At 40.8% G+C, this 18,720-nt stretch overlaps 1 protein-coding gene across 1 annotated transcript; it reads right to left on the reverse strand.

Annotated features, from left to right (window-relative positions):
• Positions 1 to 5,300: 5,300 nt before the first annotated feature.
• On the reverse strand, positions 5,301 to 16,316 carry GZF1 (GDNF inducible zinc finger protein 1). Its single transcript, XM_075204016.1, has 6 exons — positions 16,064 to 16,316; positions 13,503 to 14,868; positions 9,708 to 9,802; positions 8,280 to 8,447; positions 6,772 to 6,929; positions 5,301 to 5,844 (listed from the first exon to the last, which is right to left on the reverse strand). Exons 2-6 carry the CDS (start codon positions 14,846 to 14,848, stop codon positions 5,509 to 5,511), a joined length of 2,103 nt encoding a protein of 700 aa, XP_075060117.1. The 5' UTR covers positions 14,849 to 14,868; positions 16,064 to 16,316; the 3' UTR covers positions 5,301 to 5,508.
• Positions 16,317 to 18,720: the final 2,404 nt, after the last annotated feature.

The following is an 18,720-nucleotide window of genomic DNA, read 5'->3' on the forward strand; positions in this document are numbered from 1 at the left end:
ACTTTGATCAGCAAGTCGTCGAGTGCACTATGCTCACCTCTATAGACCGGAAGCGGGCAGCCATTACTGCCATGATTTTTGTAAATACTCTGGGCGCTGTGGCCAGGTCAAAAGGAAGCGTCCTGAATTGGTAATTGACCGCTCCTACCGTGAAGCGGAGCAATGGCTGGTGCCCTTCCCATATAGATACATGCAGATACAAGTCCTCAATATCTATGTACGCCAGGAATTCTCCCCCTCCAACCCATTTATCATAGAATGAAGAGACTCCATTCGAAACCTGTGTATTCTTAGGTGTAGATGAAGAGACTTTAAGTTCAAAATGGGATGGAAGGAACCGCCCGGTTTGGAAACTAAAAAGGGATTTGAATAGAATCTCTGGCGTCTCTGATTCTCTGGGATCGGACAGATTACTCCCGCTGAAAGAGAATCTACACAGTGCAACATCGCTTGCCTTCTGTTGTGGTTGAGAGGCAAGGAAGTTGCAAAGAACCAATGAGGGGCCTGACCTAAAAGCTCCACAATATATCCCATCTGGAGAGAATTTTATCCACTGTTCTGTAAACAGTCGCAGACGTCCCCCGGCTCCCACAGCTGCGAGGAAAGGAGGGTGAGAGTCAGACTGCTGGTTACCCCGGAAGTCTGGCCTGGCACCTGCTACCAGCTGAGGACCTTCCTCTATGGGAGAGGCCTCTAAACCCAGAAACCCTACCTCTGCTTGTCTGACCTCTAAAGGCGGGCCCTCCTCGAAAAGGTGGTGAAAGGAGCTAAACCTCGGTGTACGAGGCTTTATTACATTCACGGGAAGGGAAGTACTCTTCCCCCCTGTCGCCTGGGAGATAAAGTTATCTAACTCTGGTCTAAAAAGTACAGAGCCCAAATAAGTAAGGCCCTTTTGGATTCTGTGTCAGTTTCCCAGGACCGAAGCCAGAGAGTTCTTCTAGCCGCTACCGCATTAGCAGACATACAAGATGTAAAGGATGCTGCGTTCTGCGCTGCCTCATACACATACTCTGCAGCTTCCTTCAGGTGTAAGGCCAGGGGAAAAAGGTCCGAATCCTACAATCCCTCTGCCAGTCGGTCAGCCCACGTTTCCATCACTCTAGCAACTCATGCAGAAGACAGCATGGGTCTAAAGGAGGCTCCCACTATACCATAAATGGATTTTAAAAATCCTTCCACTTTCCGATCAGCGACATCCTGAAGATTGACGGTGCCCTGAACTGGCAGTGTAGTCTGGCGCACCAGTCGTGCCACCGGTGTATCCACTCTAGGAACCTGTTCCCAGCGTGCTAAGTCATCTGGCTGCAAACCTACGTGGAACCACCATTTTGCGATCGGGCTAAGACCAGGCAGATTCAGCAATCTCCCTTAATTACGAAGAAGGGGGGAAATAAATTACGGGTTTTTAACCTTTTTGAATAACCCGTGGTTAACTGATCTAGGCTCGTCAATGTCTATGAGATCAAAGGCCCACCGAACTGCCAGAACCAGATCCTCAACACCTTGATTTCTGTTAGAGTCATCCAGGTCTAAGACCTGTGTCTGGAAATCTGACTCATGCAGAAGTTCCCCGTCCTCCTCTGATGACCGAGAAGAGAGGATGGCTCACTTTGCATCTTTTGTTTCTAGACCACGATGGTCCTGGGTAGTCTAAAAAATGGTTTCATTTATCGATACCGCTAACCAAGGCACTGGACCATGCCGGTTCCCCCAGGGAAAGGCCTGAAGGAGCCAATGAGGATGGAAGGTCACTTGGACCTACACCTGCATTCTCCTCTTGTTGAGACAATACTGCCGTTTGGGCTACCCCAACTAACGAGGTAGAGGGGTGTTCCTCTACTAAAGTCACTTTTGGGCGGCTCAAAAGCTGCACCAGAGAGTCTACAGACTGTTGTAAAGACATTGCCCACTTCGGTTCCTCCATGGCTATAGGAGCCGAAACCTGAGACTGCGCAGCCTGGGATCCCGCGTCACAGCCCACGCAGAGGGCCCCCGGGTCCTGTTGTCCCATAGGTAAATTTATTTAACATTTTGAACAATTATAAAACTTAGCTTTAGTAGATTTTCCTTCATTAGACATGATTAATGAATAGGAATAGAAAGTATAGTATACAGTCACACAGGTATAGATTGACCCCTAAAAATACTACTAATCCCTGACAAAGTCACCAGTAGTATCTTAGATTTTTTTTTTTTTATAACCCAATTATATATGTATACATTTTTAGTGAGTAGAGAACAATATATTCAACGTTGTAACTACAACACTATATCTGTTGTAAAACACAGTATACCTCCATATACATATATATATATATATATATATATATATATATATACATATATATATATATATATATATATATATATATATATATATATATATATATATATATATATATGTATCCATTTTTAGTGAGTAGGAAACAATATATTCAATTATGTAACTACAACACTATATCACTTGTAAGACACAGTATACCTCCTCTTATATAGCAAGTATAGTGTACTATAAGGATTAAATAATACTTAGCCTATCCAGGTTAATGTATACCAGGCATGAGGGAGTCCAGCAGCAAAGTCTGTCCGAGTTTGACTGCAAAGTTTCCTTCTCCAGCCGATGCTTTGGCCCTGTGGAAGAAACCAGTCTGCCAATTAAGACAGGGGGAGCTCTATAATAACTCCTCCCTGTGTGCAGTGTCCAGCAGCCTCCGGACTGCTTATAAGAGTTTGTCTGTGGCGCTTCTCCTATTAAGCCTGCAGACTGCCTCTTCTTAATGCCTTAAAAGCATTGTGTACTGTTGCTCCGTCCCCCCCCCTCTCTGAGGAAGGGACTTGGTAGCTTCCAAGATGGCGGCGGCCAACTCTTCTGGATTCTGGCACTCTATGCTCCTCAGAGCAGCGCCGGTCCCCAGGAAATTATGTGGCCGCGTCTTCTCCCGCTCTGGCGTGCCAGTATCATACAAAGAAGATAGGCGGTTTCTGTGAGAGCCGCCGCTCTCACTACCTGACAGCGCTGCAGTCCTGTAAGTAAAACAGCCCTGCTGTCCCCTTCTATCTTCTTTCTACACTATCCTAGTGGAAAAACAGCCTATAAAATAAAATAAATAGGAGCAAAATAAAAGTCAGCCCAACTCCTTGGGCACTTAGATTACACTGATTAGCTACAGGGGGTGGCAGAGGGGAGGAGTCAGTCAGCAGCCACAGTTTAACTAGTTATGTGCCAACTCCACACTCCCCAGCCACAACCCCATGGTAGCAGTGTCCTCCAGATAGGAAGAAAGAGAAAATAAGTTTCCTCAGTTTGAGAATATAACAGACTCATAGCAAATGACTCTGCACAAATACTGATGATATAACACTATGGCCAATTCCATCTAAATAAGATAACAAATCATGTATATCATATTTTTAACAAGGTAGGTTGGTTAATTGCGGTTTAAATTTTTTTGCCTTTAATATACATATTGTCAGTATATTTAATTCTGAAACAGTCCTATAGACTAGATCATGTTATATTTATTTGATTTATTCCTAAATATCCTTTTTATATAAAAATTTATTTATTAGTTTGTTAAGCCCGCTTGGGGTTTCGCTATGTATGGTACAATTGTATTTTTAAAGTTTGTAGTTTTATTAAATGAAACCAAACTTTTTACAGCTTGTTCTTCTTTGATCTAATTCCCTAAAAGACACACACACACATACACACACATTTAGCCAGAAGACAATCAACTTACCAGTGTGTTTTTTGCTTGTGATAGGAACAAACATGGGGAAAACAAACAAAGTTTGTGCAAATAGCACCCTGGATGAACTCACGGGGTTAGATATACTAAAACTTCTAAAAGAAAAAGTGGAGGTGTTGCCTATAGCTACCAATCAGATTTCAGCTATCATTTATTTAGTACATACTGGATAAATGATAGCTGGAATTGGATTAGTTGCTATGGGCAACACCTCCACTTTTGATTTGGAAGCTTACCTACTCCAGCCACAAAACTATTAGACAGATGCAGTTAGTTGCAAAAAAACATAAAACACACAAACTGCATTGGATCATAAAATATATATTAATAATTTTGCCCATATCCAGATGCACAAAACAAAAAGTTAATGATGATTCATATTGGACTTTAGACACTTTAGTAAATGAAACCATGCAGACAGTAGCATCTTATATGACTTTTAAAAACTAAGCAGTTTGTAACCAGCAGTAATTTCAGCAAACAGAGAATATATTTTAGGGCTAACGCACTGTTACAGATGAGCAAACTGAATATTGCAAACACATCACTTCAGGTTTGCTCAGAGATTGCAGTTAAATACATTTTGAATAGTTCGCTGAAAACAAACTTTAAGAAGCAGATTTATAGAGGATGATGTTTCACCACACAGATAAATCAAATTTACCAACAATATCCCCACAGTAAAATAAACTAGCTGGTGTTGTATTACATAAAAGAACTAAGAAAAAAATATTGCACCATAATATTCAATATTGTTACAGAACATTTACCAGTTACTGATAAAACAGGGAGAGCAATATAATCTGGTCTAAAAGTGATGCAAGTAAATTTCACAGCAAAACTGTGTTTAATTAGATCTGTAGTGTAAATTCTCATTTCAGCCTTGTCTCTAAAGTAATCACAGTGCAGACAATAGAATTGAGAATAGTGGAATCATTATCATTGATTATGATTCTGTACACACTTTACAGCTAAAATACCTCAAATTTAGACTTGTGCTATGTTTTAATCAAACTCCCACAAGGCAGGCATAGAGCTGTGTAAAATAACAAATTCCCAATTTAAATGAAATGTGTTTGAGCCAATGGAAATGTAGGAACAATTTAGGCATTTAGGTGCAACATTTGCCCTGAACCACAGTGACCATCAACAATCGGCTTGTATCTGACTAGAAGACGCCTAATTTCGCTCAAGTGCACTTATTTTATGTGGAAGCGTGTGCATTTATGAGCCAAGATGGCGGTGTCTGTCAGGGTGCTAATGTTTGCACTGGCTTCTGGGAAAAGCTCTTTTATAGGCAACCTACAAATGTAGATGCATATTTATTCTACGGTGGTATTTTCAAACACCAAGGGTGTGCGCACCTTGAAAGGCGCTAGAAAACAAAATAATACTGCAGATCCTCAATTTGGTAAGATTGGTACAGCTTAGTCAGCATTTTGAAATAACACCAAACGTTATTGCTACAAATCCCTCCTTTTAGGAAGCGTATCACCCAATCTACGTAACCTTTTCATTACAGTTCAATAATTATACACTCTTATGATGTGAAGGTTGGAATGGGCATTTATTGTGGAAGGAAATGTCTTTCAGGACAATGAAACAATAACAAAAATAATGCAGAATTCCCTTGGGATGACGAAACGTTTATAGAACCTTACGAACAGTAGTAAAACATTAAGACTAAATTGCTGGGCATGTGATTGGTCCACACTGCTGCTTAAGACCCAGCCTCATTCGCAAGTTATGCATGAAATTACTCCAAACTGACCATTGCTTGAATAGATTCCGTCTGTGTATGGAGGACAGTCAGGTGGCTTAAAGTGGTGGCTATGTACACGTCCTGAGGTATAATGGTGCAGTCGGCCTTACAGCCCAGTATAGAGGTAGTGTTGTTTTCGTGCAATATATCTACAGTTCCAGGCACGACAGTCAGGTTAGGAAAGTGACCGTTCTCTGAGTAAGTCAGCTTCTCTGCAGGTTTTGGTGAATCCTCGCCATCCTCTTCTGTAAGCTCTGATTTTTCCCCATCTTCACCTTTCGGATCCAAGACAACAAGGAATGACTTCCACGGTGTATTTTTATCATGGATCTTTAATAAACACAAAAATGTGAGACAATACAATTAAACTGCAATTGGTGCATTATATGAATGCAAACATCTTCACCTTTTAGGCGTTACTACAATTTTACAGCAATACAGACCTCAACAAATGAGGATTTATTACAAAACTTCAAAATAATAAAATAAGAATAGAATGTATATGTGAGGATTCACAACACTAGTTCCAGCTGACAGAAAATAATTACTGTGAGGATTCACAACACTAGCTCCAGGTGACAGCTGTCAGAAATCAATTCACAATGACAGCTACAAACACCTTCTCTTAATTCTTGTGATCAGCACTCTGCTAAGAACAACAATCTAGCTAGTCACCTACCTGGACTACTGCACAGATTTCCTTACTCTGCAATCAGCCCTTCAGTGAAAAGGGTCATGTCAATCAGAACACTTTATCTCACCTGTTTGTAGCCATTATAAAGTCCCTCAGTTCTACCAAACCTCTGCTGGAACAAAGTTTTGTTTTGGATTTCTTTGCTTGTGCTATGATGAAGACTTGTTTTGTTAAACTGTATATCACAATTCTACCTTCTCTAGTCCTCCGATTACGACTTCATCCCCTACTATTCTACCTTCTCCAATCCTATGACCTCGACGTCATCCCCCAATATTCTACCTTCTCCAATCCTCCAACCTTGACTTCATCCCCCACTACTCTACCTTCTCCAATCCTTGACTTTGGCTGTCCTAAGCAAAAGGCAATACATTTAAAACCAGATTATATGTAATATATCACTGAATCAGAACCTGTTCATTTAAAGGTCCATGAGACAATACAGATATTTTCATGCTGACTGAACTGTGTCTTTGCCCGGTTGTCGTTTTCTAAACTAAATTTTCCCTGTGTTTTTTCTAGAAGCCTGGCCTGGGAAACAGACAGAGGGGCAGATCTCTCACCGTGGTGTGTCTCCGGAGTGTAGACTTATCAGTAAATGTCCGCTGACACGCGATGCACATGAAAGGCTTCTCGCCCGTGTGGATGCGATTGTGCCGCTGTAGTGCATTCAGCTGAGTGAACTGCTTTCCACACTGATTACAGCAGTAGGGGCGTTCTCCTAAAACAGAATATAATTTACACAGCATTAGTCAAAATGGTAGTTTCTTATATTTTACAGTATTTAATAAGATAAATACTTCACTTCACTTGACTTGCATTATAACCTGTCTGGCAAGTATCCTGAGCAACATAACTGGCTGCTCATGTCCTAATGCTCAGCCGAAATGTTCCCTCATATGTATCCCTACATATGAGGAAATCTATGCATAACAATAATTTATAACCTAAATTTGGAGTGATATATTTCCATGATCGCACATCCATAACTATCACACTATTGGGTGACTCATTTTAATAATATTGGCAATGAACGTGAAAAGCTGTCTGATATAACTATGATTGCCTGAAGCCTAGCCACTATTAATAGAATCATTGAGTCATTTTATATTAATTCAAATGGATATTATTTTCTCCTCAATATGAAAGGAGATCAATAATTGGCTGCTGTAAAAATTTACCCTAGTCTCTGTGTGTGTGTGTGTGTGTGTGTGTGTGTGTGTGTGTGTGTGTGTGTGTGTATGTATGTATGTTAGGGAATTTAGACTGTAAGCTCCAATGGGGCAGGGACTGATGTGAATGAGTTCTCTGTACAGCGCTGCGGAATCAGTGGCGCTATATAAATAAATGGTGATGATGAATATAGACCAACAAATGTGATAACTCACAGTAGAAGAAACCAGACATTATTTTATTACATATCATAATATATATGATTGCAAAATAGGACTGAACACCTGCCTCAATATATACTTTTAGCTTTCTCTTTTTGTGTTTAACAGTACCTCACCATCTGATCATGGACTAACCTGTTACATGGACTGTGTGACTGCGCAGTGACAAAACTAGAAAGCAGAGGGTACATTACTGGTCACATCTCACCCATGAGCAAGCAGTCGCTCACCACTGAAATACACCATGTTTTAAAGGTGTAACACAATATCCTCATCCTTCACTTGGACAGAGAACACGTGACCACTGTGCATAAAACTGACAACATGCCAATTAAAAGTATGATTGTGTTTTGGTGCACTGACTGTTCTCCAATGGCAACAGACCAGAACTATGGGCTGCAGTAGTTCTTAAGTTGTTGCCTGCTCTAATACAGAACTTTTTTCAGGGCAACGCTTAGGATCTAAGCTTGGTAAAAATATATATCTGTTTTGCATGGATGGATTAAGCTTTTAAAACAGTTTAACTTATTTATTACAGTGTTGCACAGACCTTCTCTGCTGTTTTATATAACACAATATGGCAGATGCACGAGACTAAGAAAGTAAATCACTATCTTTGATTAAAGACATTTTTCATACTTTATTTTCTTTCAAAACAGAGAATAAATGAGTATTACCAGTGTGAACTTTAATATGCTGGTAAAGAGAATTCCTCTGAGCAAACATCCGGAAGCAGATATCACACTTAAACGGTTTGGCGCCTGTGTGTATGCGGTTATGATGCTTTAGATATTCTTTGGAGGCAAAACTTTTCCCACAGGTCTCGCACATAAAAGGTCGCTCTCCTGTGCCGTAACAGAAGTGGAAATAAACAGATTACTCTTGATTATTTACTTAGTAAGTATTAGAAAAATATTTAAAATATAAGACAATTATATAATTTGTTTTTTTCTCATATGTTAAAGTAACTTCCCAAAAGCAAGCAAATGTCCCTGATGGTGTTAATCCAGTACAAAAAAAATACATTCCCTATTAATAAAAGCATATAGCACCATCTGCTGGCTGTATGAAAGTACTGCACCATTAACTACATTTGCAGCCAAATGTACCCTTTCATAAACACACACACACACAGATCTTGCAGAGCTTTGCTTTGGTCTTTATCGGCTTTTCAGCTACAGTCTGCCTGACATGGCAGAGACATGCTTAGTATACAAAGAATGATATTCCAGCATTCTGTTCATGGCAGTAGCTGTCTGAGTTTGCTATAATGAAGATCACACAGGTAACAGTAAAAGGAAGCAGTTGAATAGCTGATGAAGACCAGCGCAGAAGGAGGCACACAGCTGGTCTTACATAGAGTGCCGCCACCGCTTATGGTGATTGGATCCTGGACAGATGTGACCCTGTATCAGATTGGTGTGTGCCTCCGATACTCGCCTTTGCCCCCTCCACTACATATTAAAAATAGTTTTTAGGAGGAGAACCACTTAAATAAAAAGAGACAAAATATACATGTTTAAAATAACCCTTATCGCCTAAAAATAACTTATTTTCTTATAATACACAAGTGGTGCTAATATATCTATAAACTCCTAAAAATAATATATTTATAAACCGAGTCCTAAAGGCAAACTTGCCTTTACAAGCCATCGCCGCTTTAAATTTTCCCTGCAAAGTCACCGATTTCCGGGAACTTGCAGAAATTGGAGGTTCAAACCTTTACCCCCTGTTGTCATCGCTTCAGTGCTGAGTGTTATAAGGAATAACGCATCCCTAACTGTAATGTATTTTGATCATCGTCAATGATGGTCCAACATATGAACGGACTGAATTTTAGAGTAGGTCGCTTATAAGCCCCAACCCTGCATTCACTCTACTACAGTCTTAATGAATATTTACTACTTCTTTCCCCAATAATTCCAGCTAAGGTACTCTAGCCAATGGGAACACTGTATTTAGGAAACAAGGACAGTCCTGGCATGCTGCAAGAAATGGATACAGTATAGAATGTGCCTCTATTCAATGAAAAGTGTTATACAAACTGAAATAGAATTACTTATATTATAGTTTTAAACCAATCATTTATGTATACATTGTGTTACCTGTGTGACACCTTTTATGATAAATAAGCATGTGATTCTGTGTAAACTTGGCTCCACACTCTTCACAGACAAATGGTTTCTCGCCAGTGTGAATTCTGGGGGAAGAGAAAAATATATATATTCCTATTATATGACCCATAATGGAAATACCTGTGAACTAGCATTCTAGTGTGTGTATGCACAAGCGTAGGTTAGCTGACAAACCGCCTCTAGAACATTACTATCGTAATTTTCCTTTAATAGAACAGTTCTCTCAGGATATAATTCAGAAATTGCTCATTAAACCACTACAGATGTGTTTGAAAGTCTGTTTAACATCTCAGTTCACGGATTTGGATCAGTAAGTAAAATGACGTTAGGGGCAATGCCTGCTAAAACATTTCCTATACTTCAGTATGAAATAGTTATCACTTTCATGTGTATTAATAAGTGGAGTTCTAAAATAAGTATCTTTCATTTTCTGAGTTTAGTTCCACTTTAAACGTTGATGTATATGGTTTATGCCTTATTGATGAATGCTGCATGTCAGACAGACTTACAAAGCAGACATCTGAGAGCTTGTAGATTATTTTTTTTGGCCTGAGACAAGGTAACACATTAAATAAATGTTATAGATGTAGCATATGTGTAAATATATTGTACCAACAATATTATGATGATATTATTTATAAAGTGCAAACATATCGAAATAAACATTGATTAGAGTACAGGTTTAAAATACAGACCATAACTTGAGACAAATGAGTCCTGCTTGCAACAGCTTACAAATTAACGGGAAACATTGATTGCTCTCCTGAGAATAGCTGCAGCATGGGAGAAGTATTTAAGGTGGTGATAAGAGATGATGAAAACTGTAGTTATTTAGCAGATCATAGAACATACATATGGTGATCTATGGGGAGGAGAGGAGACGGAGAAAGGTACAGTATTGTAGAGGGCTTTCATAACGAGAACCAGAAATACGAAAGGAATCCTGGCAAAAATCACCAGGATGATTTAATTCAATCTCCAATGCAAAAATATGTTTTGTTGGCAACGGAGTAGTGTTATGGGGTCAGTTCATCATAATCATCTACATTTATTTATATAGAGCCAGCAGATTCCGTAGCTCTTTACAATTGGGAACAAACAGTAATAAATCAATACTGGGTAACACATACAGAGAGGTAAGAGGATCTGCTCGCAAGCTTACATTCTATGGGACAATGGTTTCCATACACCAGGGTATGTGCTACATCATATTGAATATTGGTCCAGCTAGCATGTAAAGTTAAAAAGTATTTAGTGGGCTGTATGCTCAGTCACACAACTATGTTGGTCAGAGGGTTGTTGTCTTGTGGTAGCTGTGTAGAGGGTGGTAATAGGGTAACCTAGGAAGATTAAGAGGGTGGTAGAGAATACTATAAGCTTGTCTGAAGAGGTGGGTTTTCAGTGAATGCTTGAAGGTTTGGAGACTAGAGGAAAGTCTTGTGGTGCGAGGGAGTGAATTCCATAAAGTGGGTGCAGCCCGATAAACATCCTGTAACCGAGAATGGGAGGATGTGATGAGCGTGGAAGAGAGACGCAGATCTTGTGCAGAACGGAGGTGTCGAGTTGGGAGATATTTTGAGACAAGTGAGGAGAAGAATTTTATATTGGGTTTGTTGAAAAAAAGGCAACCAACGTAGAGACTGACAGGGTGACTAAGCAGATGTAAAACACTTTGCAAGGAAACTCAATCTAGCCATTGTGTGCAAAATAGATTGTAGGGGCTCGAGTCTGATTTTGGGAAGACCAGTAAGGAGGTAATTACAATAGTCGATGCGGGATTTGATAAGTGCATGAATTAAAGATTTTGCAGTGTCTTGTGTGAGATATGTACGTATTCTGGAAATGGTTTTTTTAGATGTATTAAGCATGATGTAAATATAGCGTTGATGTGGGGAACAAAGGATAGTTACGAGGAGAATTAGAAGAGAGTAATCACCTTTAGTTTTAGCTGTGATCAGATCATTGACAACCTTGGTCAGCACAGTGTCTATGGAGTGTTGAGAGCGAAAGCCTGATTGGAGAGGATCTAATAGGTTGTTCGCAGAAAGGAAACGTTTGAGGCGAGTGTAGGTAATTCGCTCGAGAAGTTTCTAGGAGCATGGGAGCTGAGAGATGGGGTGGTAATTTGAGAGAGTTTGGGTCAGAATTTAGGTTTTTAGAATAGGAGTATTCACTGCGTGCTTGAATAGTGATGGAAAGATATGAGGAGAGAGAGATAGATTAAAGATTTTAGATAGAGGTGGAATAAGCACATGAGAGAGGGACCTACCAATTTGTAAGGTATGGGATCAAGAGGACAGGAGGTAGAGAAGATAAGAGGGTAGAAACTTCCTCTTCATTTGTGGGATCAAATGAAGAGAGGGGGTCAGAGGATGCTGGGAAGGAATTGAGTTGATTGCTAGTTGAGGGAGATGATATCATTTCAAGTCTGATTTTATCAATCTTGTCCTTGAAATAGGAAGCAAGATCCTGGGCACTAATGGTAGTCGGAGGGTTTGGGGTGGGATGATTGAGAAAAGATTTAAATGTGTTGAAAAGGAGTTTGGGGCTAGAAGCCTGAGCATAGATGAGAGATTGGAAGTATGCTTGTTTAGCAGTGTCCAGAGCACTTCCATAGGAGTGGTAGATAGCAGTATATGCGCTGAAATCATTATAGGGGTACAAGATTTACGCCAGTGACGTTCAGCTTTACGAGAAAGTTTTTGTAGATTTCATGTTACTTTAGTGTGTCACGGTTGAAAACGAAGTCTACGTGGAGTATGAAGAGTCGATGGAGCCACTTGATCAAGGGCAGTTGCTAGGCTTTGATGAAAATGATAATCTGCCATATCAGGGGAGGAGAATGTAGAAATTGGGGAGAGAAGGTGTTGGAGAGATGTGGAAAACTGTTGAAAATCAATAGAGTGAGTTAATATTCCTGCGGGTATGAGGAGGCTTGGAAGAGTTTGACAGCAGGGAGGTTAAAGAACTGGGAGTGAGCGAGTAACTAATAAGGAGATGACCCGAGAGGGGGAAAGGAGTGTTAAGGAAATTAGAAACTGAGCATAGAACAGGATCAAAACAGTGGCCATCCTGATGAGTAGCGGATTAAATATACTGGGAGAGGTCAAATGAGGAGGTTAGAAAGAGCAGTTTTGAAGCAGCATTGGAACGTGGAATAGCAATAGGGATGTTGAAATCACCCATGATGATGGTGGGGGATTTGAGGAGAAGAAGTGAGGGAGCCATGCCGAGAAGTGTTCAAGAAATTGTTGGTGGGGTCCAGGGGGGGCGAAAAGATGACAGCAACATGCATAGATAATCCTAACAGTATGAACTTCAAAAGATGTGAACGTGAGTGATGAACATTTGGTAGAACTGTGAACGTGCACTGTGGGGAGAGAAGTAGTCCAACCCCACCTCCTGTCTGCTTCCAGGTCTGGGAGTGTGGGTGAGATGGAGGCCACCATGTGAAAGGGCTGCAGGTGAGGCAGTGTCTGATTGTGTGAGCCATGTTTCTGTTATTGCCAGAAGGTTGAGGTCGTTTGAGAGGAAGAGGTCATGTATGGAGGTAAGTTTGTTACAAACAGAGTGTGTATTCCAATGGGCACATTTAAAGGACTTTGGAAGAGATGGGAGATAGGATAATGCGTTTGAGGTTTGCTGGATATCTGTAGTGTTCAGATATATACATGTGGGAGAATTGTGGGGGACCTGGATTAGGTGATATATCATCAGCTAATAGAAGCAGGGAGGAAGATAGATAAGAAAGATGATTGTTCCTACCTCATATGTGTTTTAAGTGCAGAAGTCTGGGAAAACTTGGCATCACACTGTGTACACCCAAAAGGCTTGTCCCCTGTGTGCGTTCTCTCATGAATCCTTAAAGCAGTTTTGGAGCTTAACCCCTTCCCACATTCTTGGCAGTAATGCCTCTCCCCGCCACCCTCATGAACTTGCAAAATGTGCCTTTTAATGTCTTTTTTCCTTTTAAACTTTTTCCCGCAGAGCTCACATGGAAAGTGACGCTCGTTGCTGTGCACGTGACGCTGGTGGCTTTTCAAATTGCACCTATTTGCAAATGTCTGATTGCAGATCTCACACTGGTAGATTTCCTCAGAACCCCCATGATTCTGTTTAGAGTGTTTTAAGTAACTTTTGTCATCTACAAAGTTTTCCCCACAGATGGGGCACACAACCGCTTCACTGCTTTTGTTGTGATCTTCATTAGACTTTTTCTCGCTTTCCTCCAGCTCGCAAGGATTGTCTTCATCTTCTTCAGCCTTTATACTATGCTCAATCTGCTCATCCATAAGTTCTTCGTTGCACAGATTCTGTTCCTTTTCGATGCCATTCAGCAAGGAGTTGACCTCTTCTATATCCTGTTGTTCCCGTAGTCGCCTTGTGTACTTTTTCTTAGGAATTTCAACGACAGCTTTTCTACCAGCAAGGCGACCACTTGATCTTCTGGATTTTGAGTTTGAAAGTTTCAAAGGATCTTTCTTTTTATCAACATACTCTACAATCACTATAGCCGACGACGACTCATCACATGACTCAACTCTAGTTTGTCTTTCTGGTGCACTGGTAAGGTTGGTGGCATTACTCGTGATTGGAACTTCTTCTTCAGGAGGTTGGATCTCTGCTAGAGAATTTATTTGCAGTTCACGCATGTCTTCTTCAGTCTCCTGGGATTCAGCAATATTTTGAAGGTCCAACCACACCGATTCCTCCAACATCTGCTTTTTATGTTGAATGCACGTTTCGGCCAGATCAACACATTTGAGTTTGTCCGCTATATCAATCATCCGCTGTACTCTGTCTTCTTCCAATTCTACTTTGGCTGTGTAGACAAACTCCAGAAATGAGGCGAAGTCCACAGCCGCTACTCCACTCAAAAATATAGAAGTAGCCGTGTCACCCAAGAGGCGGTCATCGATAAATATCTCCTTGAAGTACTTGCTGGAAGCAGCCAGCACAGACTTGTGAGCAGAAAAGTCTACTCTGGTCCCCTCATGCTCCACTCTAACAGTCACATCACACAAGTAACCAAGCAGTCGCAGCTGGTACATTTCATTCAGGAGATGGACAGGCAGCGACTTGGACTCCAGATAGATGGTTGTGCTTTCCATTGTAATACGTCACTCAGGAGCTTGGATAAAACAAACAGAGAGAATGTTAATTAGTGACCTACATGATATGCGGGGCCAACTTTAGGTTATATAACCACTGGTGATAAAATTATGTGCTTAACTTGTGTTTTTTATGCTAGTTAGGGTGCATTTCAACGAATGTGAAAATAATAATCATTCTACCAAAGGAGACCATACATATCTGTCACTTTATGTGTTGAGCTGCGCTATTTTGAAAGCTCCTTGTTCCATTCCAAACATGTTGTTGAATTGAAAACTAACATTTACATAGAGAAACACATATTTAATAAATACATAAACACAATGCGCTTTCTACATGAGTTAAAAACAAACAAACATTTCAACGCCAGAGGGTACGTATGGGTATGCATTTATTCCCATATAAATAGTGTTGTAACCAGTGGCTGATCCAGAAGGGGGCAATAGCCCCCACTAGCAGGGGCAGGTTGCCTGCGGCCACACTTTAAATGTAGAGAAAAAGTTACAAATTTTACATTAGTATGCGCACAGTAATATAATACAATATATCCACGTGCAATATAATACAGTGTATCCAAATGTAATGCAGAGATAGCTATTCAATTATAGAACTGCAGCGCTCATTGCGACTGAAAATAGGAATTGATTTTGCTGATTTGTGCTCGTATCCCAGAAGGAGTGAGCAGTGGACCACCCAACCCCTCAGTGCCATTGCTCAACAGCTGCTAAAAGACTTTGTGAACAAGGACGCTTGCGTGCAGGTGGAGTAGGACTGATGGGTATGGGTGGGGGAAAGTGTAGAAGCTCATCCTCCATGTCAAGTGGGACTGTGTCATACTCAAGATAATTGAATGACAGGTGTGCAGAGTCCATATTTCAAGTACACCCCTCTTTACTAGGTATGGACTTTTATCATGCCTTTAGCCTCTGTAAAGAAAAAAAAAACCCTTATAGCACTTCCTCAGTGCATCTGTTTGTCCATAAATACTCAGTAATCAATTCCCTCCCACTCGTCACTCATTGTAAAGAGAATTTAATGCACAGTGACCAGTAAAATAATAATTTTACAGTTTGATCAAGATTTATTTTGGGGGTCTCAGCTAGTTTTGTGTAATGCCCCCTCCTCATATCATAAAACAAACGAGGGATACTGCAGCAGGGACTGGGTGTCCTGATTGAGGACTAAACACACATGACACTGCTATCACCACATACCGTGTAAGCTGGTACAGCGCCGCACTGCTGTCGCACCGTCACAGATGATTACGGTGTGTACCGGAAGTGATGGGGATATACGGTAACCCACCCGAACACTTCCCAGCGCCGTATGACCGCGCCCATTTCCTCGTTCGCTACCAATCGGCATAGGTTAGGTAAATATCCAATGACAGAGCAGATGTTCATTGCATCATACACAGCAGCGGTTTATAGAGGAACCGATTCTTTCGAGCCCGTAGATGTCTTCCTAGTTGTTGGGCCTTTTTCATTGTTCATTGGACTTCGGGAAAATGGCGGAGAGGAAGTTAGATCAGCTGATACGTTGTGTGGCGCTATTGGTGGGGATGAGGATAAGAGTATTTAAAGTTTAGTCACTGGGGGCACAATGGGAACAAGAGTGATTACATTTATTACTTAGGAATAAAAAAAAAGGAATCATTTTAAAATATATACTAAATGTTTTCATGGGTCAATGCTCCATCACGATCCATTTTATGTAAATGCAGTTGGAAAGCACATCAGAAAGGAGCCTACAGTCTATACACCTGGTTATGCACTTCAGTCAAAGAAGCAATAATTGAAGTGCAAGCTTATTCCAAAAAAACCCACCCAGCACATACACGAACACATGGGTATTGCATGCTTGTTTTGGGGTATTGTGTGAATTTAGTGTGGCTCCGGCTTTTTGTGTGGATTCAGTGTTTCTTTGTGAATTTAGTATTTTTTTACGATTAGGCAGGCTTGAGACCATCCACCTTACACCTGTGGAATTATTATTCATTTATTAATATTTATAAGGTTGCCACAGATTCCGTAGCACCGGATACAGAAGCAAGTAACAAATAGATGAGGTAATACATGTAAGTAATATAAATGATAGTGAGTAATGCTATGGGGACTCACACAGCGTGCAGCAAAAGAAGTGACAGAACGTACGAGGGATAGTAGACAAACATGGGAGAATAGCTAAAGAGGACCTTGCGTGCGAGGGCTTACATTCTAAAGTGAGAGGTGGTAAGAGACAGTAGGACCAACTGGGAAAAATGGAGATGACAGGTGATGAAGAGGAGGTGATGGATATCATGGTTAGGAGGTGGCAGGATAGAAGAGCTTGAAAAGGTGAGTTTTGAGTGAGGGTTTGTAAGACTGAAGTTTGAGGGAGAGTCGAGTGAGATGGGATAGAGAATTCCAAAGATTAGGGGCAGAAGTTTTAGAGGCGAGTATAGGAGGAGGTAATGAGAGATGAATTGAGGCGGAGATCAGAGAGAGAGCAGAGTGGCCGGGTAGGTATGTATCTCGAGACAAGGTCAGAGATGTAATGGGGGGAAGTGTTGGTAAGGGCTTTGTAAGTGAGGGTAATTAGCTTGCACTGAATTCTGATAGGGAGCCAATGAAGGGATTTACGCAGAGAAGTGGAAGAGATGCGGTGGGAGAGGAAGCTGACCCTAGCCGGGTCAGAAGATGGGTCCCCTCCTGTTTCCACACCAAGAGGAGACAGTACTTAAGCTTCTGTGCACAATATTTTCACCATGAGACAGCTTTCTAAAGTCCCAGTTGTACCATCAATTTCCAGTGGCAATTTTCACCTGTCACTGTGGTTTGACCAAAAGGATGTTTGTATCCCTCTAGTGCCCCCCAACTGATAACTTTCAGTGGATGTACAGTTCTCCACTAGCTGTGATAAGGATATGCTCAATGCTGCTGAACTGTAGAGAACAATTAGAGAAATTAGATTCAGGAAGTAGGGTGCTCCTTGTTGCCTGTGTATTGTATTACTTCTACTGCTAGTTGTCCTAGCATTGGCATCCATAGCAAAAGCAATGGAGGAAGGCCTTCACTGGTTCCCAGGGCCCCAGTCGTTATGTGACGCTGCCCCTGGAATTATTTTTCCTCGGTAATGTGCCTGTTTTTTTATATATAGACTAATTGAGAGCTCCATAGATAACTTATAGATGTATGTGCCTAACACTAATGTGATACTGCAGTGTCTTGGTCAGTCTTTGTTGGGAGTCTAGAAACTGTACCAACCATAGGATCCAACCAGGTAAGGTTTCTGGATGCCAGTATTACTAATCAGGCATTCTAGCAGAAAAAGAAAGATTTAAAAAGTAAATCAAGCCTGATATGATAGTAGGCTTTAAACATGTTTGATACAGAAAATATTAAATTATAGTGACAGGTGTACTTTAAACAAATGGAAACATTTTCACAGGGAACTCTCCATTCTTTTAGTTGCTATCTCCATGGTTTTATGCTTTGTCTTCCTTTCCTGACTTTTATTTAAGATGCTCTACAAACAACTATGTAAGATTCAACAGAAAAGACAAACAGAGTTTAAAACACTTTGTCATCTATAAGACACCTCAAATACTAACTGCCTAGATTTCATTGCAATATAATCTATATCAGTCTTTTTGTTCTGCTTAAAGAACCAGAAGGATCAGCATTCAAGGATTCAGGTAAAGAGATTTTTTTCTTATTATCTGCTACTTCCGGAGCTGGATTAAGGCTTTGGGGGGCCTGGGGCACTTAAGACAGGGGGCTCCTATGGTCTAAAATTAAGGGCATAACGTTGTCATTCACAAGAAAGAAACAAACTGCTGTTTTACCCTCATATCTCTTTCTTGCCCCCTCCATGATTCTCCCATTTCCCC

Source organism: Mixophyes fleayi, chromosome 3 (assembly GCF_038048845.1).
Source record: "Mixophyes fleayi isolate aMixFle1 chromosome 3, aMixFle1.hap1, whole genome shotgun sequence".
Lineage (NCBI taxonomy): Eukaryota > Metazoa > Chordata > Amphibia > Anura > Limnodynastidae > Mixophyes > Mixophyes fleayi.

What these genes read in the sequence shown, in the direction of transcription:
- GZF1 (XM_075204016.1), bottom strand. Translation starts at nt 14,848, where the DNA reads ATGGAAAGCACAACCATCTATCTGGAGTCCAAGTCGCTGCCTGTCCAT. An exon ending in TCATAAAAGGTGTCACACAG is followed by an intron (nt 8,448 to 9,707) that starts GTAACACAATGT and finishes GTTACGGCACAG; the next exon opens with GAGAGCGACCTTTTATGTGC. An exon ending in GCATATTAAAGTTCACACTG is followed by an intron (nt 6,930 to 8,279) that starts GTAATACTCATT and finishes ATTCTGTTTTAG; the next exon opens with GAGAACGCCCCTACTGCTGT.